Source organism: Pseudovirgaria hyperparasitica, assembly GCF_010093815.1.
Source record: "Pseudovirgaria hyperparasitica strain CBS 121739 unplaced genomic scaffold EJ05scaffold_16, whole genome shotgun sequence".
In the NCBI taxonomy this organism is placed as follows: Eukaryota; Fungi; Ascomycota; class Dothideomycetes; order Acrospermales; family Acrospermaceae; genus Pseudovirgaria; species Pseudovirgaria hyperparasitica.
Genome location: NW_022985564.1, coordinates 208,959 through 235,778, shown reverse-complemented (window position 1 = coordinate 235,778; position 26,820 = coordinate 208,959). Strand labels below are relative to the sequence as shown.

Below are 26,820 nucleotides of genomic sequence, written 5' to 3'. Positions count from 1 at the left end.
ACGACATAATGGCGGACTTATCCAGCGCGCCTGGCGCTCATCTACATCGAAATCGAAGTCGTCTCGAAAATTTCGTTTACAGAATGGTCCACAGTCATCGGTGAGCTCTCTTCGTCATCATGACTTGCTCAACGCTTACAGTACTAGCACCATGGGCCCAATTGGTCACCGTCGAATAGGAATGGTAGTCCCACACTCATGAAGAAGACCATATCCGACTGCGTAGTCGCTGTACAGCATGACTTGGTTCGTTCAAAAGCATTGAGAACTCTTGGAGTTGATAAGTCACGAAGCAAAGCTCTGTTTGAAACATTCTGTAGAGACCGATTCAAAGCGGACAGCAAAACGACTGGGATACAGAGTAGCAGTCGGTATGGATTACTTGCTGACTTGCGGTCTGCTATGATGCAGAGAGGGACGGACGGTGTCAAGGATCGACTCAAGTATGCCTTCTTCGACTGGCTTCTGGCCGACAAATTCTCCAAAAAAGACATTCAACAGCAGCAGGATGTAACAGATCTCCGGTTTGCGTCAGAGTTTTATGTCGAAGCTCGATCAATACAACGCACCATACACGTTCACGTTGGACCAACAAATTCTGGGAAGACTTATAATGCACTCAAGAGGCTCGAAGAGGCCGGCGCCGGCATATATGCTGGGCCGCTACGGCTACTCGCTCACGAAGTTTTCACGAGACTGAAAGCAAAGGGCCTCCCGGCTTGCTTATTGACCGGAGAGGAGCGGCGCTTTCCCACCCCTCAAGAAATGGAGGAAATTACTCGTTCGGGCTTTACGACCCAGAACCCAGATACGCCATTGATCAGCTGCACCGTAGAAATGGTTCCGGCCGGCTTGAGAGTACCTGTCGCGGTTCTAGACGAGATACAGATGCTGGGCGATCCAGACCGAGGGTGGGCGTGGACTCAGGCGTTTCTAGGCTTAAACACCGAGGAGCTACACGTTTGTGGTGAGGTGCGAACGGTTCCGTTAATCAAAGAGCTGGCCGCTTTGGTTGGTGACAGAGTAGTAGTCCATGAGTATGCCCGTCTGAGTCCTCTAGCAGTGGAAACAAAGAGTCTCGGCGGCAGCCTCAAAAAGCTACAAAAGGGCGATGCCGTCATCTCGTTTTCTGTCGTGGCAATTCAACGTATGAAGAGAGAGATTGAAAAGGCTACAAAAAAGAACGTGGCCATGGTGTATGGCAGTCTCCCACCTGAAATCAGAGCCCAGCAGGCACGTCTATTCAACGACCCCAACAACGATTATGATTACCTGGTTGCTAGCGATGCTATCGGAATGGGACTGAATCTGTGAGTATATGCATTTAGCTTGCCAATTGATTGGTAATCTCTAATTGATGGGCTCTAGGAGTATCAAGCGTGTTATATTCGAATCCACGATCAAGTTCAATGGGCAACAAATGAAGCCATTAGAGATATCTGATCTCAAACAGATAGGTGGACGTGCAGGGAGATACAAGACTGCACAGGAAGCTATCACTACGGCGGAAGATGTTCCGACGGATCCTGTCATCGATCCTGACGATGGCTTTAGACCCGGTACGATCAGTAAAGTTCGGGAAGAATCGGAGTCAGTCGTGGACATAATTCCAGCTCCATCAGTGTCAACGGGCGGGAGTGTAACCACGTTGGACGATCTTGATCTTCCATTGGTGACTCACGCATTTCAGACAGAAGCTGAACCTTTGACGAAAGCTGGAATAAGACCGCCCAATGACATGGTGCAGCGTTTTGGCCAGTACTTTCCAAACGGAACACCTTTTTCTTATCTTCTGCAAAAGCTCTACGATACACTAAGGCTACCGAGTACCTTCATGCTCTGTCCACTTAAAGATGAAATTTCGATTGCCGAGGCCCTGGAACCTGTTGAAGGTCTGACTCTTGAGGAAAGAAACAATATGTGCTTAGTGCCGCTTCCGCCAAAGGACGAAAACGACAGACTTGTCTTGCAGTCGTTCGGTCGAGCGATCGCAGCCAGGTCAGGCGGCGGCTTACTCGATTTAGAAGCGATCGACCTGAGTCAGTTGGAAGAGACAACAGCAGTTATCCAGGAGCCCTCTACAAGACTTAGAAAACTCGTACAGCTGCACAAGCAGCTTGTCGCCTACCTGTGGTTAAGCTTCAGATTCAGCAACGTTTTTACTACACGAAACTTAGCCAACCATGTTAAAGGGCTAGTAGAAGCACAAATGGAAGTAGCAATTGCGAATCTGAGGCCTCTCAACAGAAAGAAGGCGCAGGAGAGGAAGATGAAAGCCCTACAGAGCTTGCTCGAAGATGGCCAGCTGGACCAGGACCAGTCAGACGAGGACTGGGACTTCTCGAACGAATTTCCAGGTCTTGTTGGGGCTAGTCCTCACGATCAGGTCATGGAAAGGCAAGAAGAATGGCAAAGCCAGGATTCAGAGAATGACCACAAAGATCTTGTCCGAGATGCTCATAAAGACGAGGGTATCGATTCGCAGGAGAACCGAGAAGATCGGGAGCCCCGAGAGTATTCAGGACAAAGAACAAACATTGGACAGTCCGAAGCTATCACACCCACTACTTTATAGCTAAAGTTTGCCTCGTGAAAATTCGAGGGCGTAGGGTAATGTAAGTTCACAAATCGCCCATACAGTGGTTTTGAGGGACATTGCTGTCTGAGTATTAGCGTTCCTTCCGCTTAAAGGACGCATCGACATGCGAGGTTAGAATCAACACCCACGGAGGCCGTGTTCAGCGCACACTTCTCTGTCTATGGAGAGGATCCTGTACTTTCCCCTACTTTACGACTGTCATGGAGGACTTGGTTCTACATTATAAATTGGTTTTCAATACCACTCACCTCTGTACGTGTAGATGCAGCCTCGCTCGTGAGCATGACCAACGTGGTCCATACTCCAACCGAGGTTCTGCATGAAAGCGGATTTAGGATCCGAGCTGGGCGCATGTATTATCATCCAGGTGCCTAGGATCATAGATTGTACCATACGTTCCTGTAACATTATTTAGATGCGCTGAATGTCTTGCCGCGGCAAGGAAGCAGGAACATTATAATGAGTTTCTCTCTCCTGTCTACACAAACACCAATCTTGCATTTCAGGGGAATGTACTAATACTCCATCCGCTTTTCTCTCGACTTACTCGAATGGCTAGCCACGCCTAAGAAAATTTGTCATGAGAAGACCGGAGATGTAGTAATTAGGCCCTTGACTCAGAGGCTTCTTTGGTGGCGCCATGAAAGACCCTTCCGTCCTCTTCTCATCGAGTCAGTCAATCGACTAACGCGCAAGAACGGGCCAATTGCACTGTACTCCATTTAGTCTTATGTTATTATATCCAGTTCTTCCGTCCAGTCTTGTGGCACTGCCGTACGAGGCTCGCCCAAAGCTCTCCCAAAGCTCGCGCAGTGCTTGCCCGAGACTCCGCAATCATCATCGCGTGAACATCTCGACGATGTACATTCCCCAGAAAGTCGGGATTTGCTTCGTATGTTTGCGGGGATAGTCCCTGTCTAATGCACTCCACTGTCTTGGCTTTAAGCGATGCTGCACCTTTATGTCATCAACGTTGATGCAATTAGTGATGCTATATATATTTCGTCACGGTCCTGGGATGGTTTTGAACGAATTAGATAAGGTGCTTGACAAACAAATTGAGACAACATGTGGCTGCAGTCTACTGTCTGGGCTCTTCTTGCTACTGCTGCTGAGCTGGCACATGCAAGAGGTCCGTTCCTTCAGATCTTGAACGCGACGCATTCGGTGATTGGGAATGACCACTGGAACGTCACCCAAGGTTTTGCATATGCGACGAAGTTGTACCATAAGAACCAGGATCTAGTCGGCAATGCTGTTGGACACTACGTGAGCTACAGTCTGTCTCCCACCAGTAACCACCCAGTTATAGATATATTGACAGTATTTCCAGATGGCGCCGCAAGCGATCTCAATTGGACATCTCCTACAATTGTTCGCCGCGGACATGACTTCATTGATGTCTCATTCACTGCTATAGAAGGCGACTTTCATTGGATAATAAGAAGAGATCTCGTCGGCGCATACCAATACTTCGTAAACCGTGCGCTGCCCACTCTCGGTGAATTCCGCAGTCTCTGGCGCCTCGACAACACTTCCTTCCCGAACGGACACACGAGTATCAAAGATGAAGCACTCCCGCCGCTATCAGATTATGGCATCTCGACCAAGATCCAAGATGAGACGTGGCAGCGCGCTGATGGGTCGTATATCACCAAATACGACTGGAGCAGCTTCATCCGCGAAGAGAAGTTCTACGGCGTGTATGGCCCTGACTTCGGGAGCTGGTACATCTATCCCGGTAAAGACGAATACAATGGTGACCACCTGAAGCAGGAGCTCATGGTACACCGTGAGTCCTCAACAGGCGATGCGGTTCAACTGAATATGCTGCACGGGACACATTTTCAGTCCTCTCCTAGTGACACATTCGCTGTGGGAAAGACGTGGGGTCCGTGGTTGTGGTATCTCAACGACGGCAACAAAAGAGATGCAGCCGCGCGCGCGGCAAGAGAATACGCGGCGTGGCCATATAAATGGTTCGACGACGCAGTGTACCAGTCCCGAGGCGCAGTGTCTGGCGTTCTGAAGCTCGACGACGGTTCTCCTGCAAGTAATGCAGCCATCTTTCTTGGTGACAACAACTCGAACAAATCGAGTTTAGAGATGGGCTCGAAAAACTACTACACCACCTACGCAGACGAGCGTGGGCGCTTCTCTTTCCGCGATGTCCGAGCCGGCACGTATGGCCTCCGAGCCTGGTCCACCGGGGGCCGGCACTTTAACGTGCCCGGGTTTTACCTACAGAACGATGTCTCCGTTGTCTCATCTCGCTACACGGACCTTGGTCGTATAGTCTGGAAACCACGCTACAAAGAAAGAAGCGAGATTTTCCGTGTCGGATCGTTTGATCGTAAGACGATCGGCTTCGCGCACGGCGGCGCCCCTTACACGCACGGCTCATCAGACCTCTGCCCGGACAATCTCAACTACACAGTTGGAAGGAGTAGGACCGAAGACTGGTGCTTCGCACAAACAGCCAATGGGTCTTGGGCCGTCAACTTTGAAATGTCTTGGCGCGAATCCGTGCGGAGAGCGAACTCGACGGCACTTTTGACCGTGAGCTTGGCAGGATATTCGACAGGTACGAGTTCGACAATATTCGTGAATGACGCAAAGGTGGGCAATTTGACGTCGGGTGGCGGTAGTACGACGGACTATAACAAGGGATTGCAGAATGATCCGGGCTTGTATAGGAGTGCGACTACGGCTGGACAATGGCGGCAATTTGAGTTCGAGCTACCTTCGGGAAGTCTGAAGGCAGGATGGAACAGGTTGGAGTTTCGAGTGGAAAGAAGCACGAGATGGAGAGGATTTATGTGGGATGCAGTAGCGCTAGCATGGTTGTAATCTATTTGATGTAGATGCCAGTGTCAATGAGTACTGAAATAAGGGTATACTTACACACATCTGAAGCTGAACCACACCTAGCCCGCTCACAAGATCTTATCACTCTCCGTAAACCCTTCTTCGCCTTCGTCTCTTGTCCGCACGGGACTCAATGGTGCCACATCTACACCAAAGGGCATTTGAGCGCCAATCAAGCTCTTGCGGTTCGGCCGCGCGTTCACGGTCAGACTCTCGCTAATTACATCTTCAACCTCCAATTCTTCGTCATCAGCTGGCATGAGCGTTTCGGCCATGTCATCATATCCGTCAGCCATCCTCCTCTGCTCGCTTAAGGCCTCTCTTAGGCTATCAATATGGGCCTTCATCTCCCCGAATGCGAGAGGATATGCTCTCATCGGCAGGCCAAGCTTGTCTACGCCATCTTCAGCCTCCTTTATATCAACAGGCGTGTCCTCAAATGCACCGGGCAAGACACCGTACAGGGCACACGCACGGTGCAGTGCTTTCTCGGCCAAGTCCGTTTTCTCGAGTGCGATCCACTCTGAGGTAGCAAGTAAAGCCCACAATGCCGACTTTCTTGTGCGGCTTCCAGAGTTAAGGTTCCCAACACCGCGACGACAACCATATGATGCTGAGACGCGCTCCGTGAAGAGCGCATGTCCAATGGGACCCACCAGCCTCGATTCTAGTATTCGAGACGCCCAGCGTGCGGCATCGTCCGCGGCTGAACTCCCGCGTAGCCGAAGAAGTTCCAGGCCTAGGGCGAGTGTTCGCAGTGCGTAATACGGAGCTGCGGAGCGGGTGACGTAGGAGTATGACGAAGCCTCCAGGAATTGGTCAATGTTCTCAATGCGGGCTTTTGAGGACATATTATTCGGGGTCATCAGCGCTGCAATGGCAACCATTTCGCTAGCACCTGCATAGTATGTCCACGCTTTATCACTATTGAAATCAGAACGCAGTACGTCGTAGGTAGATTGGGCCAGTTTGTAGTCGCGTAGCATGAACGCATAGTCAGCGAGCTTGCGCATCAACGCTTCGGGTGTGTCGGGTTTGTAAAAGCCCTGCAAGGAGTCGTAATTGCTGGACCCGCCAGACATAGGACCGGAGCTGTTGCGCGACGAAGCTCCAAAAGGAGTCCACCGTTTTGAGAGGGACATGAATCGGCCGCTTAAACCTTTGCGGCGCGAAAGAATTTGTTCATTCCATTGGGCGCACATCCGCTCCATCAATGGTACGATGGAAGACGCTACAAGCTCACGGACGAAACTCCTGATGGCTGTGGCATCAGACTCGAAAATGCATGGCGTTGGATCAACGTCATCGTCTGCAGCTTCTAAGGAGCCATCAGTTTTATTGAACACGACCATAGATAATAATGGTCTTACCTCGCTTTTCGATTTCTGCCAATTCCTCAGAGGCAGACATCCACTCACATAACGGTATTCTCACACTTTCATCATCTGAAGGAACAGCCTGTGCGCTACGTATCCGTAATAAATGGCAATGAAGCCCAAAGTTACGTTTCATTTGCTCATAGAGGCCCATTGACTGCTTGATATCGTCATTGTCTTCATCATGCAATAAAACGTAGTATCGTAAGAATTCGTTGTTCACCCATTGTGGAAGCCTAGAATCACTAATGTTCGTGCTGGTGTATAGGCGTCGGAGTTCCTCTATGGGTGATGTGCTATGAGAACTTATGGCTATAACACAGGCCACAGGATGCGAGAACGTTTCGTGGGGTACCAATGGAAGACCCGACAACAACCGCCTTAGATAAAGAGCGTAGAACGGCGACGCCTCCCAACCGGCAGATGAAATGTTCCTGCTATTGAAATAGTCTGAGATCGACCCTGTATTTTGCATTTCGGCATATGCAATATGTCGGCCTACAGCTTCTTCAATATGCGATATGTCACCACCTGTCCGCGACCATCGGTCTGACGGTTTTCCTGAGTTCAGCTCCCGATTTGTTGAATCATACACCCCCTCCGCGCTCTTTCTAGGGAACGACGGGTAGCCGAGGCCATCTTTGAGACCCATGAAACGTATCCCGAAATCGTCGACGACTTTACTGGAGCCATTGCTGTCTCGTATGGCCAGCTTTCCTGTTATATGCTCGCCAAATGGTCTTATAAGATCTAGTAATCCACCCTGAAATCCTTTCTGCTGCACCAGCTCTTCTGTGTCTTCAGACGCCAGCACTCCCACATGCGGCGCAAACGATCTGGATATTAGGTTCCGTAGCTCTTCTGTTCCTTCGAATCCTGGACCGGGGAAGGGAGCCCCGTTTGATCGTGACACTGGGGAGAAGACTGAACTTGGGATCGTCGAGGCAGTAGGAGTTGATGTGCCTGAACCTGGCCTACTACCGGCGAGAGACGAGGTGGATGCGAACAAGGAGGACAGAGAAGGGCTGGAGCGACGATCTGGAAGAGACGCTAGAGACGCACCAGGCGATTGAGCCCGTCTCCTTGGGAGTTTTATGGACTCATCTATACCGGACAGCGCAGGAGCGGTGATCGGGAGTGGTATTGGTGTGGCATCTTGTGAAGGCGTCATGGAAGCCTCCGCCTCGCTCGGCTGGGAAAAGGTCGATAGAGCAGCGCAGATGTACGTAGCATGGGTCGCAAGGTGATATTGCTCTGTAAGTCAATCGTGGGATTGCTCTTGCATGGGGAAAGGGTACAGATACTAATAAGGTCGCGGGTTTCGTTCACACTGCATTGTCGTATAATGCTAACGGAGATGCCACGCGGTATGGCGTAGACCGGGCTGGCACTGTTCCTTTTCCGTTTTGCTAAAACCGACGCCACATTGTGGCGCCAGCTTCTACCTACTCGCCTACTTTTGATCTATCATGTATCATATATCTATCTATCGTGTCTTCTTTTCTTAACTCTTATCAACCTAGAGTCTTCCTCTTATACTGAAACCGTATCGCTCGACTCATAGGCGAATAGAGTGACTATCAGCCGTTACAAGAGACCAGACTAGCCCTCTACGTACCATACGTACTAAGAGTCAGGTCTATGCATGACTCTACACCAGGTCGCTCGCCCATTTCTCCTTTCTTCGCGCACTTTTCGCCCTAGATCGCGAACTGCCATTCAGCTACGACGTTTGTGGTTTCATGTTGCAGCGAACGTATATCGGATGCCTGAAAAGTCGAAGACTTCGCCAGTCTCAGAAACCGAACGTGGATTAAAACGAAGGAGAATCGAACTACCTGAGACAGTTACGGCTGACGTGCCGAAGATGTCGTCGAACGGTGCAACTAAGCCACCGACTATTGAATTGACCGAGCTCGAGTCTGCATTGCGACAGCTCCTCTTAGATACTGCAGCATATATTGATCAATCATCTCCAGGAGATGCTGCGTCTTCGACGGTGAAGCTCCCTGAAGAGCTTGCGAAAGCAAAGCTTGAGCTTCGTTGGACAGGAGGCTGGGTTCGCGACAAACTGCTCGGTGTAGGTAGCAAAGATATCGATATCGCCATCAACAAGATGACAGGCGAGCAGTTTGGTCTGAAAATGCAGGAGTATCTACAGATTCCTGGTAATGCTAGCAAATACGAGAACGTCGGCAAAGTAGGACTTCACAAGATAGAAGCTAATCCTGAGAGATCGAAGCATCTTGAAACCATAACTACAAAAGTTTTTGGCCTGGAGATTGACCTGGTTAACCTTCGGAAGGAGACGTACACCAACGACAGTCGGAACCCTCAAATAGAATTTGGTACGCCTGAAGAAGATGCTCTCCGTCGCGACGCTACAGTAAATGCGATGTTCTACAACCTCGAGACATCCACCATCGAGGACTTTACCGGACGAGGGCTCAAAGATATGCAACTCAAAATCATCAGGACTCCACTAGATCCATACCAGACGTTCAAGGATGATCCGCTCCGTGTCCTGAGATTGATTAGATTTGCCAGTAGGCTGGGGTACACCATCGACGAGGACGCACAGGCGGCCATGCGTAATGACGAGATCAAGACAGACTTCAAAGTCAAGATCACCCGTGAGCGTGTTGGTATAGAGTTCGAGAAAATGCTGAAGGGGCCAGACCCCTGCGAAGCTCTCTCCTTGATCGATAAACTTGGTCTTTACAATACAGTCTTTGATGACCCTACACAGAAGCATGACTTTTTGCCTGAGGTTGCGCGTCTCCCCCTTGCGTACCGCTTCGTATCGAAGCTACTCCGAGCAGACAGGACCGATTCTGCCTCCTTGGCAACAGTGCTACCAATACTCATTCGGAACGTTGAGGACAGGTACTTGGCTTGGGTTCTCAGTTCCCTGGTACCTTACGCAGACGCCCCAGTTATCACTACCGGCAAGGGTAAACCCCAACAACTTGCAGCAGTAATGGCGCGAGAAGGCGTCAAAGCACCAAATCGATATAGCGATATTGTCGCTGCAGCTGCGCGCAATTTTGGAGACATTAAGAATGTCAAGGACCAGTTTTGCAGACAGAAGAAATTGTCGAAGAAGAATGCAGAAGACGGTGATGCTACTGGACGTGATACTCTTGGGATGGCTATACGTCAATGGGGTTCAAGCTGGAGACAACAGACCCTCTATGCACTGATGCATGAGATAGTCAATGCACCAGATTCAGAAGACTGTAAGTGCTTCAACAGTAGTGTATTTTTGTCCTGCTCACTCACGTGTATCAGTGATTGTATCCTCCTACGCAGAATTTCTCGCACATATCTCAGATCTCGGCATCATTGAAGCATACACATTCAAACCTCTCATAGATGGAAACGCAATTGCCAAAGCGCTTTCTGCAAAACCCGGACCTTGGATGAAAGAGGCGCTGGAAGTAGTTATGGCATGGCAACTTCTGCATCCAGATCTCACAGATCCTTCCCTGGCCATTGAAGCATTAAAACCGGAACTCAAAGTACGCGTTGCTGCAAGTCTTACTACAACGTCACAAAGTGAGCTTCCCTTCCGCCTCGCCCACCATTTTCTCTCCTCTACCCTACGCCCGATTTTTGCTCAATCAAAGGAACAGAGACAACACGCACCCGTAACGGCGACCGGGCATAAAAACACACGTGATCTACCAAGCGCCAAAATCTCGATGAGCGGCATCATACATACAGACAAAGCTAAAGCATGGAAGAAGGACGCTAGCTACGTCATCGATTTGCTCCGCTGGTCAATAACAATCCTTGATGCAAAGCGTGTCGAGAATAATTGGCCTCTGCTCCTGCCCCCAGTCATGACTTTACTCGATGACCTTGATGTTAGCTGGAAGGCAAAAGGCGTCACTCTTCTGAAGATATTGTTACAACGTACAACCCCAGAACTACTATCTCGAACTGGCCTCGGTGATATATTTGAGAAAGAGCTTTTCCCTCTGTTCACATACCTCCCATCACTCACCCCTGAAAACGAAAGCATTGAATTGCTGAAAGCAACTTTCCCAACCCTGATTACCCTTGCAAATATTCAATATCCCAGTTCGAATGTACAGTCTCCCAGGTCAGTCGTTTGCGTTAAACGAGAAAAATTTATTGATGCCATCATTCGAAAAGGAATTCTGGCACCATACTATCACGCGGGTGAAAATGTGCAAATTGCTGAGCTTCTTCTGACAGAGCTCTGTCCGTTACTTGATGCACAGGGGATTTACTCAGTCAAGCATCTCAAGGATCTCATTCCCATGCTTGGTACCATTCTATCAGACCCATTTGGTTATGCGTACCCGCCGTTGCTTGTCAGAGCTTCTCTAGCGTTACAAGTGATCATGAGGAACAGCAAGCCTCGTTTGGCTTTTCATCGAGGGGGTATCTTAAAAGGACTGTGTGTATGTTGGATTCGACTGGAAGACCACGGAGGAGAATTTGCGGATGTTCGAGCGGAACTAAGGAACACAGCGATAATGCTAAGGGAGGCTATCGAAGGCGATAGTATCGCGATAGCTGATGAGATCAATCGACTGCTTGCAGAGGATAAGCGGTTGCAAGGCCTACTGAGATAAAGCTTCATTTCAGGAATCATATTCCGATAACGATGCTGAATTATGTTTGATGTTTAGATTGTGAAGTGATGGGTGATGTGCGCGTAACAAACGATCAGACTCGTTCTACTAAGTCATGGGCATTCGCTGATCTCCAGGAAATAAGCTTTCGTGCAATCAGATCGTGTTGAGGACAGAGAGGAATCCATTCTACAAATGGGCGTTGTTGCTTGGTGACGAGGTAGCTCGTTAAGGACGCTCTTCAAGCTCGACTGCAACTACAGCTCCGGCTCCGCAAACGACAAACCCACCAGCCTACATCTTCGCGCCCTTCTACACCTCAGACTGTCAACCATGGCTAACACGACGTCTGTACCCATTGAACCTTACCTGAGCCTCACTAACATGCCTAAGGATATACGTACGCAATCTCGACGAGCGCGTGCGCCTGTCCATGCTCACATCGACTCTCGAAGACCTGTGCTCACTCTTCGGTCCGGTTGTAGAGATAATTGCAAAACCCAACGTGAAAGCTAAAGGTCAAGCCTTCGTCGTCTTTCAGTCGCCTGAGCACGCCGCGCGTGCGGTAGAAGACTTGCAGGGCTTCGAGCTATGGGACAAACCGATGAGCGTAGACTTTGCGCGGACGCGGAGCGACGCGACGGTCAAGCGCGACGGAAATGCTGAAGAGCTGGAGTTACATCGACGAAGGAGACTAGCTGAAAAAGGTACGTCTTATATATCGCGGTCAGAAGATCCTTTTGCTAATATTTCTTCGCAGAGCGCAAGCAGGCTCTTGAAGCGGCAACTACTCAACAGAAACTCAAGCGCGGCGCACCAGACTCCGAACCTACCCAGCGACCGATCAAGACGTCTAAACTTAAGTCGACAGCTTCAGCTGCCGTCATCCCAGATGAATACCTGCCCCCGAACAAGATCCTGTTCGTGCAAAACCTGCCGCACGACTATGATGTCGAGAATCTCGAAGCGATATTCGCCAGATTCGCCGGATTCAAGGAGGTACGGCCTGTACCCTATCGGCCCGGTATTGCCTTCGTGGAGTATGAAGCAGAGGACGGTGCCATTAGTGCGAAGGAGTCAGTTGCTGGCATGGAGCTTGGTGATGAAGGCAAACCTATGAAGGTCACTTTCCAGAGACAATAGAGAGGGCGATCAAGGTCAGTCACGGCGTTGGAAGGGTTTAAATCATGCACGGCGCTGGTAAAGGTATCATTGCATCGTTGTATTATACATGTATGTGGGAAGCTGCGTGCCCAATACTCAATAGTTAAGGTATATCGCTTTTCATACCTCAGATCAGAAAATCACATCCTGATCGTCTTCGTCGCCTAGCATGTCTTTCGTTTCTGGGACATCTTCCTCCTCTTCTTTTTCATCCTCCTCTTCCTCTTCTTCATCGTCCGCTTTCTTCTTGCCCGCTCGCTCAAGCTCTTCTGCTGCAGCATTACGCTTTTTATTGCCAGATACCTTTTTCAGCCTGTAGAACTCTTCTCTATCCAGCTCGTCCAGCTCAGAGTTAATGTACTTAATCGTGTTCTCTGTGCGAGGAATAATGACGTGCTCACTAGAGTCAATCAGCAATGTCCAGTGTCGCGGAGACTGTATCAGCATACATAGCGTTGACTCTTCGGTTGACAACCTTAATGACCTCGTCAAGAATAACAAACGCTGTTTGCAAACTAGCGAGCTCTACTAATGTCTCGACAGCCCTTGCATACGTCTCCCTACATCGCTGTACCTGTTGACCACCCTTGCCGAGTCCGGTCAGACCGAAGTCGTTGTTACCCTCCTCTGTGAACACTTCGAACTGCGGCAGGAATACACCAGAGACATTCTCTTGCTTTGTCCGTACTCGGAAACGTGCTTGTTTTGCAGACTCTTGAATCTGATAGCCTAGGGAAGAGTTTCCCACGGCGTACGTAACTTCGGCGAGGGAAAATGCTGCGATTTGCATGACGCGGCCCATCTTACGCTTCGCTTCGTCGATACGGCGGGTGATTTCACGAAAACGCCTGCAATCATGCGTTAACACGAGATCATACTATCATGCTATTGTTGACATTGTTTCCAAGCTTCACGTTGAGGATAGGGAGACCGTACTTTGTCAGAGCTTCACTCTTTCTCTTGAGCAGGTCATGACCGGTCTGAGCGCCCTTAAGCTTGCTCTTCATCAGGCCCAGCGATTGTCGGGTCGGGAAGACCGATTCTCTCGCCTGCTTCGAGCCATTAGTATATCATCAATATATCAAAGAAGCTTCAAAGCTATCAACGAGCTTACCCCGCTGCCAGACATGATGACAGAGGTCTTGGTTTATGTTTCGAAATGAGAAGGGTTCGGACAAAGACGAAGGAACGAGATTGGCTGCTAATATGCGTTGTTCTTGTGATCGCGGGCAAATGAAACGGAATACAGTGTAAACGCAAAAGGTCGCCGGAGAGGGTCGAATGGCGTAGCGTTACCTGGGTAGACTGCAGTGCAGGGATCTGTTATTAGATGCAAGCGTTGCCGAGCGCTCTGATTGATTGAGCTCGTCTCGTAAGCGCGCTCCGCCAAAAATCGCAACACCCGCTGCTGCGCCAGTCCGTCCTACTACCAACCTCACCTACGTCCTTCTGCCCGCATCCACATTGGCGACCTCTCAACCTTCTCCTGCGCCCATTGGAGCGCTGCATCTTCGCTAACATGCCCGGCGAGCTCATCAGGGAGATGCCAGCTGCAACCTCTCATTCCATCACCTCGACTAGAAGCCCTTCGGGACCTGCGCTGGCCGTGAAGCGCGTCTCTAAGATGTCGTCGGAACTCTATCTCATTTCCGAGAATGATGTGGTTTATGAGCAAGAGCTGCTACGCAATCCAGGCAGTATCAAGCCATGGTTGGACTACGTGGCCTACAAGAAACAGCATGGAAGTTTGATAGAGCGGGCCTTCGTACTCGAACGGGCTTGCACTACACTTCCTCGGTCGTATAAGCTGTGGAAGATGTACCTGGAGCTCCGGACAAGACACCTGGAAGGCAAAAATCCAGCGAAGTTCATGCCTCAGTATGCCAAGGTCAATTCGTTGTTCGAGCGCGCGCTGGTCCTGCTCAATAAGATGCCAAGAATATGGGAGATGTACCTCACATTCTTAATGCAGCAACCTATCATTACATCAACGCGAAGGACGTTTGACCGTGCACTACGAGCACTACCTATCACTCAGCACAGCCGCATATGGGCGTTGTACCGGCCTTTCGCGAACTCCGCGTCCGGGGAGACGGCGGTCAAGATATGGCGACGGTACATTCAGATACACCCGGAACACACGGAAGACTATATTGAGCTTCTGGTTGACATGCACAAATATACAGAAGCTGTTAGAAAATATATGGACATCCTGAACAACCCCCGATTCAAGAGCAAGGAAGCGAAAGGTCCTTTCCAATTCTGGACAGAGATGCTGGAACTCATCATCGATCATGCAAAGGAGATCGAAACAGGAGACGGCAGCGGTATCAACGTCGAAAAAATTATCAGAAGTGGGATTCTCAAGTTTTCCGACCAAAGGGGTATTCTTTGGGTCGGCCTGGCACGGTACTGGATCAACAAGGGCGAATATGAACGCGCGCGCGATATATTCGAGGAAGGTATTACGACTGTCATGACTGTACGAGACTTTTCTATCATCTTCGATACCTACGCGGAAGCTGAAGAAGCTTTAATCGGTATCAAAATGGACGAGGCTGCCGTACGATCAGACAAAGGCAGAATAAACGAGGATGCCGACCTCGATTTGGACATTCGCATGATGCGTTTTGAACAATTAATGGATCGACGCCCATTTCTTGTGAATGACGTTCTCTTGCGACAGAACCCAAATAACGTGCCGGAATGGGAGAAACGCGTTGCGTTGTGGGGTGATAACAAGAAAGAGGTAGTGCAGACTTACACCAATGCCATTGCGGTCATCAATCCGAAGAAGGCCGTGGGAAAGTACCATGACTTATGGGCTAATTATGCTAAATTCTATGAATCCGGAGGAGATCTATCAAATGCCCGAGTCATTATGGAAAAGGCTGTCAAGGTGCCTTACAAGTCTGTTGCTGAACTCGCAGAGATGTGGTGCGAGTGGGCTGAAATGGAACTACGCAACGAAAATTTCGACAAAGCTATGGAAATCATGGCAAAAGCTACACAAGCACCCAAGCGCTCCAATGTTGATTACTTCGACGAAACGCTGTCCCCACAGCAGCGTGTGCACAAGAGCTGGAAACTCTGGTCCTTTTATGTCGACCTTGTTGAGAGTGTCAGCACCCTTGAAGAAACCAAGAAAGTCTATGAACGAATATTCGAACTCCGGATAGCTACGCCTCAAACCGTTGTCAATTACGCTAATCTACTCGAAGAAAATCAGTACTTTGAAGACTCGTTCAAGATCTATGAGCGCGGTCTAGACCTGTTCAGCTACCCTGTCGCTTTCGAACTATGGAATCTTTACCTTACCAAGGCTGTCGACCGCAAGATCAGCATGGAGCGTCTCCGAGACCTGTTTGAACAAGCTGTAGAAGACTGCCCCCCGAAGTTCGCTCGTGTCCTGTATCTCATGTATGGCGCTCTCGAAGAAGAACGTGGCCTCGCCCGACACGCCATGCGCATCTACGAACGTGCCACCCGTGCCGTCTCGGACGAAGACAAGCTTGAGATGTTCAACTTCTACATTACTAAGTCGGCGTCCAACTTCGGCCTCACGTCAACACGACCCATCTATGAGCGTGCTATCGCCGCACTACCTGACTCCGAAGCCAAAGACATGTGCCTCAAATTTGCCGAAATGGAGAGGCGGCTGGGTGAAATCGATCGCGCAAGAGCAATTTATGGCCACGCTAGTCAATTTTGTGATCCGCGTACTGAACCTGGCTTTTGGAAGACCTGGGAGAGCTTCGAGGTGCAGCACGGCAACGAAGACACGTTCAAGGAGATGCTTCGCATCAAACGTAGCGTACAGGCTCAGTACAAGTATGTCCCTTCCCTTATCCATTTCATGCTCGGGCTCTCGGTAACATTGTGACAGCACTGATGTTTCATTCATCGCCTCGCAAGCAATCGCACGTGGCCAGGCACAGCCCGACACCAATGGTGACGCGGACACAAATGACCGCCTCGATGCTATGGCTGCTCTCGACAGACAAGCCCGCGCACCGGTAGGCTTCGTCGCCGCAAGCACCGGGCCAGAAGGCAGCCAAATCAACAAGCCCGCGTCCGCGACTATCGATCAAGCTGTCCCGGCAAACCCCGACGCCATCGACATGGACGACGATCTCTGATCGTAATGTCGCCTATCTTACAGCAACGACTCACTACTCTTTCCCAGAATTTCCTTTGTTCCAATCAGCATCTGTCGGCGTTCTGTGCAAATCCTCCACCAACCCGTTCGCGGTCTTCCCAAAGGGTGTTGTGTATATAGTACGACGTCGAGCCCTGCCATCTCTTCTCTTCCCTTTGGTCTTCAGACCCCTCTGGTTCTTGCTTCGATATCGCATTTTATGGCGTTTTGGTGGTAGTCCCTTACTTCCGGCATGACTGATGACGGAAGCATGGTCGGATTTGGCATTTGCGTTGCTCCTCTCACAATCTTGTGTATATCTTTCCCTATCTCAGATGGCAATGACCTATGCGCTACTTCAGACGGCTTTGTGAAAAAACAACCTAAGCAATATTTGGACGCGCTCAAAGACTATGGAACTGCATATAGCACTTCAACAAACATGACTGTGTGTATCGATTTTTCGTCCTAATAGTTACTCTGAGACCCTGCATCTTTCTGATTGAACCGCATGAGTAAGTGAAAACAAGTGACTCTTCAATCCTTCACAATGATTGATAACCTAGCGAGCAAGTACGAATAAACAGCATACGGCAACGATAACAAAATCCCATCAGCTCTCTCTTCCGACATGAGACCACACAGGCGGTAGTCGAGATCCCCTGGGACTGACTCGTACAGACGTACACGAAGGAGGTCTATTTCTCATTTACGCCTTTTGGTATCCTTATCGAGGCCCTATACTCGAATCAGCGACAATAAAATCTTCCGATATGCGCGACGACACAAGCACACCATTTCGCTCAGCTTCTCCCAGTACGCATCGTCTCGCGAAGGGTCAATGGCTCGGCTTCCGCCTGCTCTTGACGGAGGCGTCGCTCTCAAGTCGCCTTCTCTCATGCCGAGCTGCCATGGAGGGACTCTTGCGGCATCTGAACAAGAATAATGGGTCATTAGCTTGCTTCGCTTCTTCGAATGATTGAGGAGAGGAGATCAGCTCCATACGCGTAAAACAACGTCTCTAGGTTGATTGGTGCGGCGTTGTCAAGTCGACAGTGCTTCGTTTCACAAACTACGAGCGGATTGGTATGATATAGTGGAATGTATTGGTCTTTGCTTACCAGTTAGAATCGGGCTGGGTTGAGGACGCTCCTGGGGGGTCCCGCTTGCTTCAGCTAAGTAACTGGATGCTGAGCCGCGTGGTGTAGTGTGGATTGTCGCGGCGGGATTGGTTATTGAAGCATTGGACGTCAGTGGGGTACCTGTAGGAGTGATATCTGTCGCGAGCGTGCCTGTGGTAACATTGTCCGAGTTGTTATTGCCTGTCGTCTCGGCTTGGCCTGCCTCAGCATTGTCCAGCGACGCCTCGTGTGCTAGTATCCGGGCAGTGATGTCTCCCAACACTACACGCCTTTTTGGGGGTGTGACTGCGAACAGGCCATCAGCAGACTGGATAAAACACTAGTGAACGAGACGGATCAGCAGCATCTTACGAAAAATGGAGGATCGTGGCGGACCTGAGCTGCCGTTAGACTCAGCCGGCATTGCAGAGATGATCAGAGTGGATAGTGTATGTGGTTTGGGTCTGGGAAAGAGATGGGTTTTGGGGGAGGGGACCTAATCATGACGATGTGCTGACAGGGCCATGGAATCAGGTAGATTAAGAAAGACGGGAGAGAAGGGTCAACCGTTGGCAGTCATGATCTTGAGGGGGTAGTCGTTTGGTCTTATTGGGGTAGGAGCTGCGGCAAAACGTGTATTTGAGGTGAATATACCGACTTCGGTCTATTCTCCAGAGCACATTAGATGTTAGATCAGATAGTGATCCATGGCTGATTCATTCACTACAATGCTACTCTATGGTGGTGCGTGACACCGAATTATCGTATTCAACATAATCCGAAGACATAAGCACGATTCAATTAAGTACGCGGAGAACAAATGCTAATTTGAATCTGAAGTTGATAGTCGCTCGGCTGGTACAAATGCTCTCAGAACAATTCTCTGGAAGTCTGAATGCTGTTACGATCATGTCGTCAATCCAATGCAACCGTACATGCGAAAGCCCTTCAAACGCCGTCGGTGATGTCCAAAACCCTATTCTGCATGCAGCGAGCGGTGGATGCACGAACGCCGGCATTCGATGAATACCTTGCATTCGCTATTATTTCTTTCCATAAATCCCTTTCCATCGAACTTCTCCTCGACTGTGCTTATCTTGTCTCAGTGTTATTCACAAAAGGTGGCATTGGTGGTGGTGCAGGAGGTCCAGTTCCACTCCTTCGCCTTCGCTCTCTTTCTCCTGTAGCGTTTGTGTCTACGCTAAGGTTGTTGTTGTTATGCTTCCGGTTGAATCTCGTGCTGACGCTCTTGGTCCACTGCTCGTCCTCCGCGGCACCAAGCCAGTACTTGGGGCCCGCTCTGAGCATCGCGCGGCCCAGTTTGCCCTTCCAACCTAGACCTTCTTCACGATGATCTTCGAATGGATTTTCAGCCATTGTGCCCTTTGATGAGTCCGTACCAGTGCCAGCACTACCCCAGGAAGAAGTAGATGAGGTGGTGGCGATATGTTGGCGAAGGACAGTACGAGCATATGCGAGCATGATAACAATAAAGTAGATGCGGATTGCCCAGAGAAATGCAATCGCAGACACAGACATGATGCTCCCGCTTTGAAACACCGCATTGCCAAGTCCAGCGGGTGCGTCCGTCACTCCATGAGCAAAAGTCGCAGCATCTACCCCCGGCTGCATGCCTGGCTTCGGCACTGGTACAACATCTACCTCGCTGGCGTTGATTTCCGGGCCTGGACTGGTGAATCCTGCAGTTTTGTCTATCGTGCCGCTTCCCGGAGCTTTGCCCGCGGAGTCTTCCGGGTGATTTGCCAGCACCAGAAACCATGCGACGCCAAATGCGACCGTGTATGCGGCATTGATGATGCTGTCGATGACATAGAAGTATGCTAGAGCCATACACTGAAGTGGGCTTCCTGTGCGAATGAATGGGAAGAGGTATATCGTCAGGATGAGAGCGCCGACTGAGTAAAGGTACATTGTAAGCTGTGTCGTAGAAAGCTCCAGGCCGGTCAAAATGGCGAGGAGACCGTAGAATCCAGACACCTTGTTGATGAGAATGGTGAGGGTTATGAGCTCAGCGCCGGAGCGCAATGACATGATATGAAGGAAGGTCTGGGAAATATGTCAGTATGAATCTCGTCTTGTTTTGCGCAGGTCCTTGGTACCTTTGGACGGGGCATCTCGGGAAGAGAGATCATGGCTGTGAGGGGTGCGCAGGCCTGCGCCGTCGAGTCTGAGAGGAGCGATATTGTGTTCGAGGAACAAAAGACGTGGCTGGTCGAGAGCAACTAGGCAGAGTGGTTGTCGTGAATGTCGAGGCGCAGAGATCAATTAAGGGTAGTGGTGGAGGCAACGAGAGTTGCAAAGACAGAGGTTCGCATTCACGGAGGACGTCGGAAACTAAATTAAGGGGCACGTGCTTTTGACATCACCGTACCTGGCCTAGCGCCACAGCTGGACTTGAGTTTAAATTTTGTTCTCTTCTTATACTTACAACACCACGAATACACTTGAACGTTTGACAGTCTGCCATCGTCAAAGGGAGGCTCACTATCCCGACTCATTCTCTTGTCATGATGAGAACGGCACCGGCCCAGACAACATTCTCTACTCGACCATAGTTCCGTTAGAATCTGCACTTACTTGGCATCCAAAAAGACCATGAAATGCCCTCTTCGTAGTTTCGCAGAACAATGCTCATATGGACGCTAAAAACTACAGGTCAATACCTCACAGTTATCACTTCTGGACTGGATAATGGCTGCATTATCAAGGAAGATATTGAGGCGTTAGCAGAGAGTCTCTCCAATACTCTCAGCATATCGGCATGTACGAATGCACGAATACTATTTGATGTAGCGCTCCAGTATCCAAGGTCTATTTATGTCAGCTCATATAGTGACGGGCGGACGATGATTGTATTCTCAAACAAAGCAAGGTGCGTGCTATGGCACACCCTAAGTGACAGCCAGGTATTTAGCGTCTAATTATAGCCTGACTTAGAGCTGCGCACCGAGTTCAAGCCTCCCACAACAGCCCATTCTTAATCTTCGATTCTAAAGGAACGTGGTTATCGAGAATAGCCGGTTATGAATACGCTCCGCCTCTCCATACACCCGATTCCAAATTCTAACCATAATGATGGGCTTGAACTATAACGAACGGAAATATGAACGATGTGCGTAGACTTAAGTCTGGGTCTGAATTCATTATAGCTCCCGCGACTACTGCTATGAATGGAAAACAGCGGTGTTTCTTAGGCAGATCCGGGGGTATGTCATACATACATTGTAGACATGCACAAAGCAAGCACAGGTCTCTGTGCAGGGTACAGAAGCGAGACTGTGCGTATGAGTTTTGACTACAACGGTCCGATAGCACAGACGAGAATATGCTTCGTTACTGATGGGCAGACTATAGAAAACCCGTTAAGGCGGCTAGTGACATCTGTTCTTCTATTTGCGAATAGATGTCTACGCTTTGCATTTATTTCATTCTATCAGCGAATCGCGAGGCGAGATATCTACGCATCGCGTGACAGGGTGGTGAAGGGGCTAGTTTTCGACAGAAGCTTGCTCCAAGGTACGATCCGACGACATCCCTGGACAAGCATGTAGGTGTACTGGGAATGATGAAAGGATCGACCGCGTCAATTTCTCGCTCTGTTCATGCTGAACCCATTTTTAGGCGTCACTTGCTAAGTCCTATTTCTCATCTTTCATGTACATACGTTCTCTCCCAGTCGCCTCTATCAATTCCATCAGCCACTCAATATGCACCTCTTATTTGGTTTCATTACAGGAGCTCTGGCAGCATTTAATACCGCAGGCCGTCATGTAGTTCACGAAGAATATGGATATCCGCCTGAAGGATGGACACAAAGATCCGTGGCGACGCCGGAGGAACATATCACGCTATTCATCTCCATACGACCACAGCATCAGAATTATCTAGACAGAGCTCGAGAGATCAGCAACCCTGATTCACCATCATACGCTCGATATCTCAGCAGTCCTGAGCTCCAAGCTGCTCTCCCCAATTTGGACACATCTGCCCAAAGAATTGAACAGTGGCTATCTCACAACCTTATCGATGCCCATCGCATAGGCGACAAGATCAAGATCTCAACAACGGTTGGAAAAGCTTCTCAGCTGCTCAATGCGGAGTTCTCCTGGTATCAACACCTAGACTCTACACCTGTCATTCGGACAAAATCATATAGCATCCCAGGAGGCCTTCAGAATGATATCGACTTCGTCTATCCAACCATTCACTTCCTCACCCCCAAGCAGCCACGCTCATCATATGAGTCTTCCTCTCTCGCAAAGCGGCAGGGGGTGCGCAGTGAAGATCTGAACTGTTCGAATTCAATCTGCCCCAAGACAATAGCAGACGCCTATCAAATCAACTACTCGCCCCCCTCCGGCTCGTCCGTCCGGGTCGGGATAGCGTCGTTCCTGGAGCAATACGGGAACCACGCCGACCTTACCTCCTTTCTCACTCAATTCGGTCTCCAGAACCACTCCACATCCTACAACTTCACCGAGACGTTCATCAATAACGGTATCAACTCTCAAGAGCCCTCGGAAGCCGGCGTCGAAGCAATGCTGGATCTGGGCTATGTCATGGCCTTCACGTCTACTCTCCCGATCACCTTCTACTCGACAGCCGGTCGTCCGCCCACGCAATCCCAGCCCGACAATATGACCGTCAACACCACAGCAAGTGGAAATGAACCATATCTCGAATTTCTTGACGCCATCCTCGCTGAAGAGCACCCTCCCAGCGTGATCAGTATCTCGTACGCAGATAATGAAGAGACCGTTCCGCTGCCCTATGCAAACAAAGTCTGTTTGAAATTCGCGCAGCTCGCTATGCGCGGCGTCTCAGTCCTTGTCGCATCGGGAGACGGCGGTGCCATGGGGTCTGCTGGAAAAGGCACCTGCATAGGGCCCAACGGCAGGTCTCGGGGTTTCAAGCCAACTTTTCCGAGCTCGTGCGAATGGGTCACGTCTGTCGGGGCTACGCAGGGGCTCCGATCACCGGCGAACGAGGAGCCTGCGGCCTTCAGCAGTGGCGGGTTCAGCAACTACTTTGGCGTGCCGGATTGGCAGCGTGATGCTGTGGCCACGTATCAGAGCAAATTAGGAGATAAGCATAAGGGGTTCTACAATTCGTCTGGACGTGGTATTCCAGATGTGAGTGCTATGGGAGAACGTTATGTAATTGTTGCTAAGGGTATGAAAAGTGAGCAAGCTGGGACTAGTGCAAGTACGCCTGTTGTGACCGCTGTGGTAGCCTTACTGAATGATTTGCGGACGAGGAATGGGATGCCTACCTTAGGATTCTTGAATCCCCTGCTGTACGGGAAGGGTAGAGCAGGATGGACAGATGTCAAGGAGGGATCCGCCGTAGGATGTTCAGATGGCGACTTCATTGAAGGGGGCTACGCGGCGCTGGAGGGCTGGGATCCGGCAACAGGACTGGGAACGCCCATGTTCTCAACGTTGAGGAAGCTGCTAGCCACGTGAGGCTGAGCGTAGTCTGCTTTTGTTCTGAATATGAGCTACCTGCATCAAGGATGACTGATAATATTTCATCCTGTGACCCCAAATGTATCCTTCCACTCGGGATCAATTTTGCTTTGCTTGAACAAACTCTTTCCTCTCAGCCACTGTCGATATGCTTTATACCTCTTCTTATCTCCATCTGCTTCTGTCACCGTCAACGGATTCTCTGCGACCTCCAGAAATGCTGTATATTCCGCAATATCCTCCTCACTTGGCTCTTGTTTACTTCTTTGGCTATGCTGTGGTGCAATACGTTGCACAGGAGTCTGCGCGAGGGTGTACTGTTCATCTCTCGCAACGTCCCGTGCTGCTTGAGCTTCTGCTTTCGTTTGTGGCATGCTACGACTTCTGGAATGGGTGGCCTGACGCTGCAGTCCAAAGTCGTGTTCGGAAGTTGTCGGGAAGACACTGCGGCTGTGGGTATGACTCTGGACTCCTTCGACTATATCCTCAAGACCAAAAACGGATTGTAGCTCGGTGTAAGGTATCTCCGAACTTTGCGGTTGGTAAGTCTCGGATGTAGGCAGATAACTGGTAACGTAGTCGACAAAGTCTTGATTGGTAGCGTAATCATCTGGGGTTGGATATGAGGTAACAAGTGGAAGATTCAAGGGATGCGACACGTAGTGTTCGTACTCCTCTTCTTCAGCAGGAGTTACTGACGGATGCAGAGAATGGTGCATTAGTTGATTCAGTGTCCACTGTGACATCGCGTTCTTGTCCGCTAGAAGTAGAGAATTTCGTGCTGATGGGACGGACCCGGATGTAGATGTGCCGGTATTAGGCCAAGACGTCGTCAAAAGTGGCAGGCCATATGTTCCCGACTCACTGCGTAAAATGCTTGTTTGTTTTACGGGCGATGGCTGATATCTAGGAGAATAGGGCAAGGTCGAGGTACGTTTCTCCGGATCGCTGTTCGGATCAACGATAGTCACCCCTTTTCGGACTTTCTTTTCTCGCTCGCGAGATGTTTCACCGGGAGGTAGCTTACGGGGGTGGAACGGGCTTAGGTCATACTGGCCGTCAATCTTCTCGGGAAGATAGTTGATCGTTGAGTTCATACGAAACTGGAAAATCTTCAAGAATGATGATATTGCTAAAGGGCGGTAGTATTCCATCCAGTAGTCATCGAAGAATGACAAATTCTTGTCATGATACTTTGGCGCTGGTCCCTCGATCTCAGGCATAGTACGAGGTTCAAGGTAGCCCGGTGTGTACCACTGAATATAACTTCTGCGCTTGTTTGACCATGATCGTGGATGTGTATGATGTAAGTAGTAATCAGTGGTTAGATCCCACAAGAAAGGCTGCCCTTGCGAGAATATGTAATGGCCAAGGAACAGGTTGTACGCTTCTTGGCGCTGTGAGTCGAGGAACGAATTGTGGTAGTAGCGCTTGAAACTTTCGACCAGATCGCGGGAATGACTTTGCCAATGGTTGAGCTTCCGATAGGTCGCCATGGTGTTCACCAGATGAGAGCCTCCGTATTGAATTGCAATGGTGTCACCATGGTCATGAAACATGTGAGTGAATATGTTGACGCAGTCAGAGTCGTACTCCACAGTGCTACCACTGATTACCCCAAGAGCCTGCAGTTGTCTACCGAGTGCGCGCTTGCCAATCACGAACTGTGCTGCGTTTGTTCGATCTAAGCAGTCGATACAATTTGTTCTGGCTACTCCGTTCTGAATCTTGGATGTGTGTAGATCGTTATCGCCGTTGTGAAAGAAGCCTGTCTTGTCTAGGACCCTCTCTGCAAGGATTTCGAGTGTACCAATAACATCTTGTCCACGCGTCTTGGAGGCTCTGCTCATATCGAAAGCTTCATACATGATCTTTTTGTCCTCTGGCAGCGTCTGATTGAGATACGCGATCGCATTCTGATACTCATATAAGAGCTTAGATTCTCGAGGAGTTCGCTCGCGTGCTTTGATGAGATTGAGTGCATAGACAGGAGCTCCGTATCTTTCAAATAGATTATCGAAATGAAGTGCTGCAGCACTATAGAATGGATCAATCATATTCAGGGTAATGTCGGGTTTCGGCGTCACACCAGTATTATCCTGTGACCAATACAAAGGAATGCTGCCACGATGCTGTACATACGATGTGTATGTAGGGTTTGCATATAGACGAGGTCCTGGAGCATGGAACGAAGTTGTCAACACTTCTGATATGATCTGCTCTGTTTCAACGTCGTTTGCAACATATCCTAAATCATTAGCACCTCGTTTGAGAAAACGTGCACCAGCGAAAAATCGCGATCTTCGAGCGATTATGGTTATGTGGATGCGACGTCCAAAGACATCCAAGGAAGACTGGTCCACAAACCCATGTGTGATCGGAAAGCACCAGTCATAAAGGTTCTTGACAGCTCCAAACGCAGGCGCAAGAAGGTAGTTGTTCCAAACAAACATGTCGTTGAAGTCTCGTTTAGCACGCCGCTTGCCATCTTTGATAGCGTTACGCTCTCGCATGATATTGTCCTGGAGTGTGCGCGTGATGTTGTACGAATAGCTAAAATAGAATCCTTTCGTGAGGTCCAAATTATTGAGGATGCCTAGGAATCGCGCCTCTTCTGGGTTCCTGTTGCTTTGGAAGCGAGATGTAGAACCAGTGGTCAGTGGTACCAGATCAGTACCATCAACTCGATAAATGTAATGACCTCCAATGATGGCAACTTGCGTTCGTTTCGTGATGAGGAGCATGTAATAGGCCTCAGTGAATCGAATAAATCCCAAAATGCCCCAAGAACTACACTTCAACTTCAGTCCTCCACTTCCTTTGTTACCATCATCGATAGCATTGAGTAGCTGGTTCATTTCTCGTTTGTCGTAAACTATGTCGTCTTCGGTAATCTGCAACTGTCCCGGCGGCGCAGTACGATCAACCTTCAATACTCTAAAATGTTTGTCCATAACATCCCCGCCAACAAGATAAAATCTGGAACTGGTCTCGTACAAGGAGAACCGCTGCATTTTATTGATCCCTCCGTCACGGACATTTTCATAGGTGGCGCCTTTGTTACGATTCAGAGCTGCTGGACTTGACGATCTTTGGAAGGACTGAGGTTCAGCCGGTTCTTCTTCGTCACCTTCGATCTTCAGACTAGTTGCATCTGATTGACGCTTTGTTTCCCTATCTCGGTCCGGCTTTTGGTGCAAACTCCTTGAGCTGCTGACTGGCTCTAGGGAAGGTCTGGAATGCTGCTCGGGATGGCTGCCATTAGTCGTTGAACGTCGATCCTGTGGATCAAGGATAGCAGAGTGCGAAGAAGTCACCTCCTTGTTGGAGACAAGTAGCGGAGGTTGATTTGCTTTCGAGGACTCCATTTCGCCTCAAGCGGAAGCGCGGCTCACCTTGCGCTATTGATGGCACAGCATGACCAAATATTGTGCTATATCTTGTAATTCGTCACTCAA

General features: G+C 49.7%; 11 protein-coding genes across 11 annotated transcripts; 6 read left to right on the top strand and 5 right to left on the bottom strand.

Annotated features, from left to right (window-relative positions):
* Window positions 1-405: 405 nt before the first annotated feature.
* EJ05DRAFT_443544 (uncharacterized protein) lies at window positions 406-2,575 on the top strand (the record flags this gene model as incomplete). Its single annotated transcript, XM_033742093.1, has 2 exons — window positions 406-1,310; window positions 1,369-2,575. The coding sequence occupies 2 exons, from the start codon at window positions 406-408 to the stop codon at window positions 2,573-2,575; spliced, it is 2,112 nt and encodes a 703-aa protein (XP_033596893.1).
* A 923-nt stretch (window positions 2,576-3,498) lies between these two features.
* EJ05DRAFT_141548 (putative rhamnogalacturonase) lies at window positions 3,499-5,492 on the top strand. The gene has a single exon (XM_033739236.1). The coding sequence runs from the start codon at window positions 3,668-3,670 to the stop codon at window positions 5,447-5,449; it is 1,782 nt and encodes a 593-aa protein (XP_033596892.1). The 5' UTR covers window positions 3,499-3,667; the 3' UTR covers window positions 5,450-5,492.
* A 43-nt stretch (window positions 5,493-5,535) lies between these two features.
* On the bottom strand, window positions 5,536-8,014 carry EJ05DRAFT_503976 (uncharacterized protein; the record flags this gene model as incomplete). Its single annotated transcript, XM_033747501.1, has 2 exons — window positions 5,536-6,785; window positions 6,838-8,014. 2 exons carry the CDS (start codon window positions 8,012-8,014, stop codon window positions 5,536-5,538), a joined length of 2,427 nt encoding a protein of 808 aa, XP_033596891.1.
* Window positions 8,015-8,710: 696 nt separating this feature from the next.
* On the top strand, window positions 8,711-11,450 carry EJ05DRAFT_489154 (poly A polymerase C-terminal region-like protein; the record flags this gene model as incomplete). Its single annotated transcript, XM_033745766.1, has 2 exons — window positions 8,711-10,082; window positions 10,135-11,450. 2 exons carry the CDS (start codon window positions 8,711-8,713, stop codon window positions 11,448-11,450), a joined length of 2,688 nt encoding a protein of 895 aa, XP_033596890.1.
* Window positions 11,451-11,718: 268 nt separating this feature from the next.
* Window positions 11,719-13,084, top strand: EJ05DRAFT_513921 (RNA-binding domain-containing protein). Its single transcript, XM_033748482.1, has 3 exons — window positions 11,719-11,797; window positions 11,844-12,157; window positions 12,211-13,084. Exons 1-3 carry the CDS (start codon window positions 11,784-11,786, stop codon window positions 12,591-12,593), a joined length of 711 nt encoding a protein of 236 aa, XP_033596889.1. The 5' UTR covers window positions 11,719-11,783; the 3' UTR covers window positions 12,594-13,084.
* EJ05DRAFT_533164 (uncharacterized protein) lies at window positions 12,635-13,743 on the bottom strand (the record flags this gene model as incomplete). The annotated part of the gene is made up of 4 exons (XM_033749112.1): window positions 12,635-13,014; window positions 13,064-13,462; window positions 13,551-13,663; window positions 13,729-13,743. The coding sequence occupies 4 exons, from the start codon at window positions 13,741-13,743 to the stop codon at window positions 12,747-12,749; spliced, it is 795 nt and encodes a 264-aa protein (XP_033596888.1). The 3' UTR covers window positions 12,635-12,746.
* A 414-nt stretch (window positions 13,744-14,157) lies between these two features.
* On the top strand, window positions 14,158-16,753 carry EJ05DRAFT_443353 (pre-mRNA-splicing factor syf1; the record flags this gene model as incomplete). The annotated part of the gene is made up of 2 exons (XM_033742079.1): window positions 14,158-16,445; window positions 16,501-16,753. 2 exons carry the CDS (start codon window positions 14,158-14,160, stop codon window positions 16,751-16,753), a joined length of 2,541 nt encoding a protein of 846 aa, XP_033596887.1.
* Window positions 16,754-17,457: 704 nt separating this feature from the next.
* On the bottom strand, window positions 17,458-18,327 carry EJ05DRAFT_513918 (uncharacterized protein; the record flags this gene model as incomplete). Its single annotated transcript, XM_033748481.1, has 4 exons — window positions 18,246-18,327; window positions 17,874-18,179; window positions 17,548-17,684; window positions 17,458-17,490 (listed from the first exon to the last, which is right to left on the bottom strand). Exons 1-4 carry the CDS (start codon window positions 18,295-18,297, stop codon window positions 17,458-17,460), a joined length of 528 nt encoding a protein of 175 aa, XP_033596886.1. The 5' UTR covers window positions 18,298-18,327.
* A 240-nt stretch (window positions 18,328-18,567) lies between these two features.
* Window positions 18,568-20,202, bottom strand: EJ05DRAFT_513917 (DUF1753-domain-containing protein). The gene is made up of 2 exons (XM_033748480.1): window positions 19,994-20,202; window positions 18,568-19,940 (listed from the first exon to the last, which is right to left on the bottom strand). Exons 1-2 carry the CDS (start codon window positions 20,024-20,026, stop codon window positions 18,966-18,968), a joined length of 1,008 nt encoding a protein of 335 aa, XP_033596885.1. The 5' UTR covers window positions 20,027-20,202; the 3' UTR covers window positions 18,568-18,965.
* Window positions 20,203-21,601: 1,399 nt separating this feature from the next.
* EJ05DRAFT_443587 (family S53 protease) lies at window positions 21,602-23,359 on the top strand (the record flags this gene model as incomplete). Its single annotated transcript, XM_033742095.1, has 2 exons — window positions 21,602-22,499; window positions 22,551-23,359. 2 exons carry the CDS (start codon window positions 21,602-21,604, stop codon window positions 23,357-23,359), a joined length of 1,707 nt encoding a protein of 568 aa, XP_033596884.1.
* Window positions 23,360-23,433: 74 nt separating this feature from the next.
* Window positions 23,434-26,529, bottom strand: EJ05DRAFT_422288 (uncharacterized protein; the record flags this gene model as incomplete). The annotated part of the gene is made up of 2 exons (XM_033741478.1): window positions 23,434-23,886; window positions 23,938-26,529. Coding segments are annotated over 2 exons (3,045 nt in total), but the record flags the coding sequence as incomplete, so codon positions are not given.
* Between the last annotated feature and the right edge of the window lie 291 nt (window positions 26,530-26,820).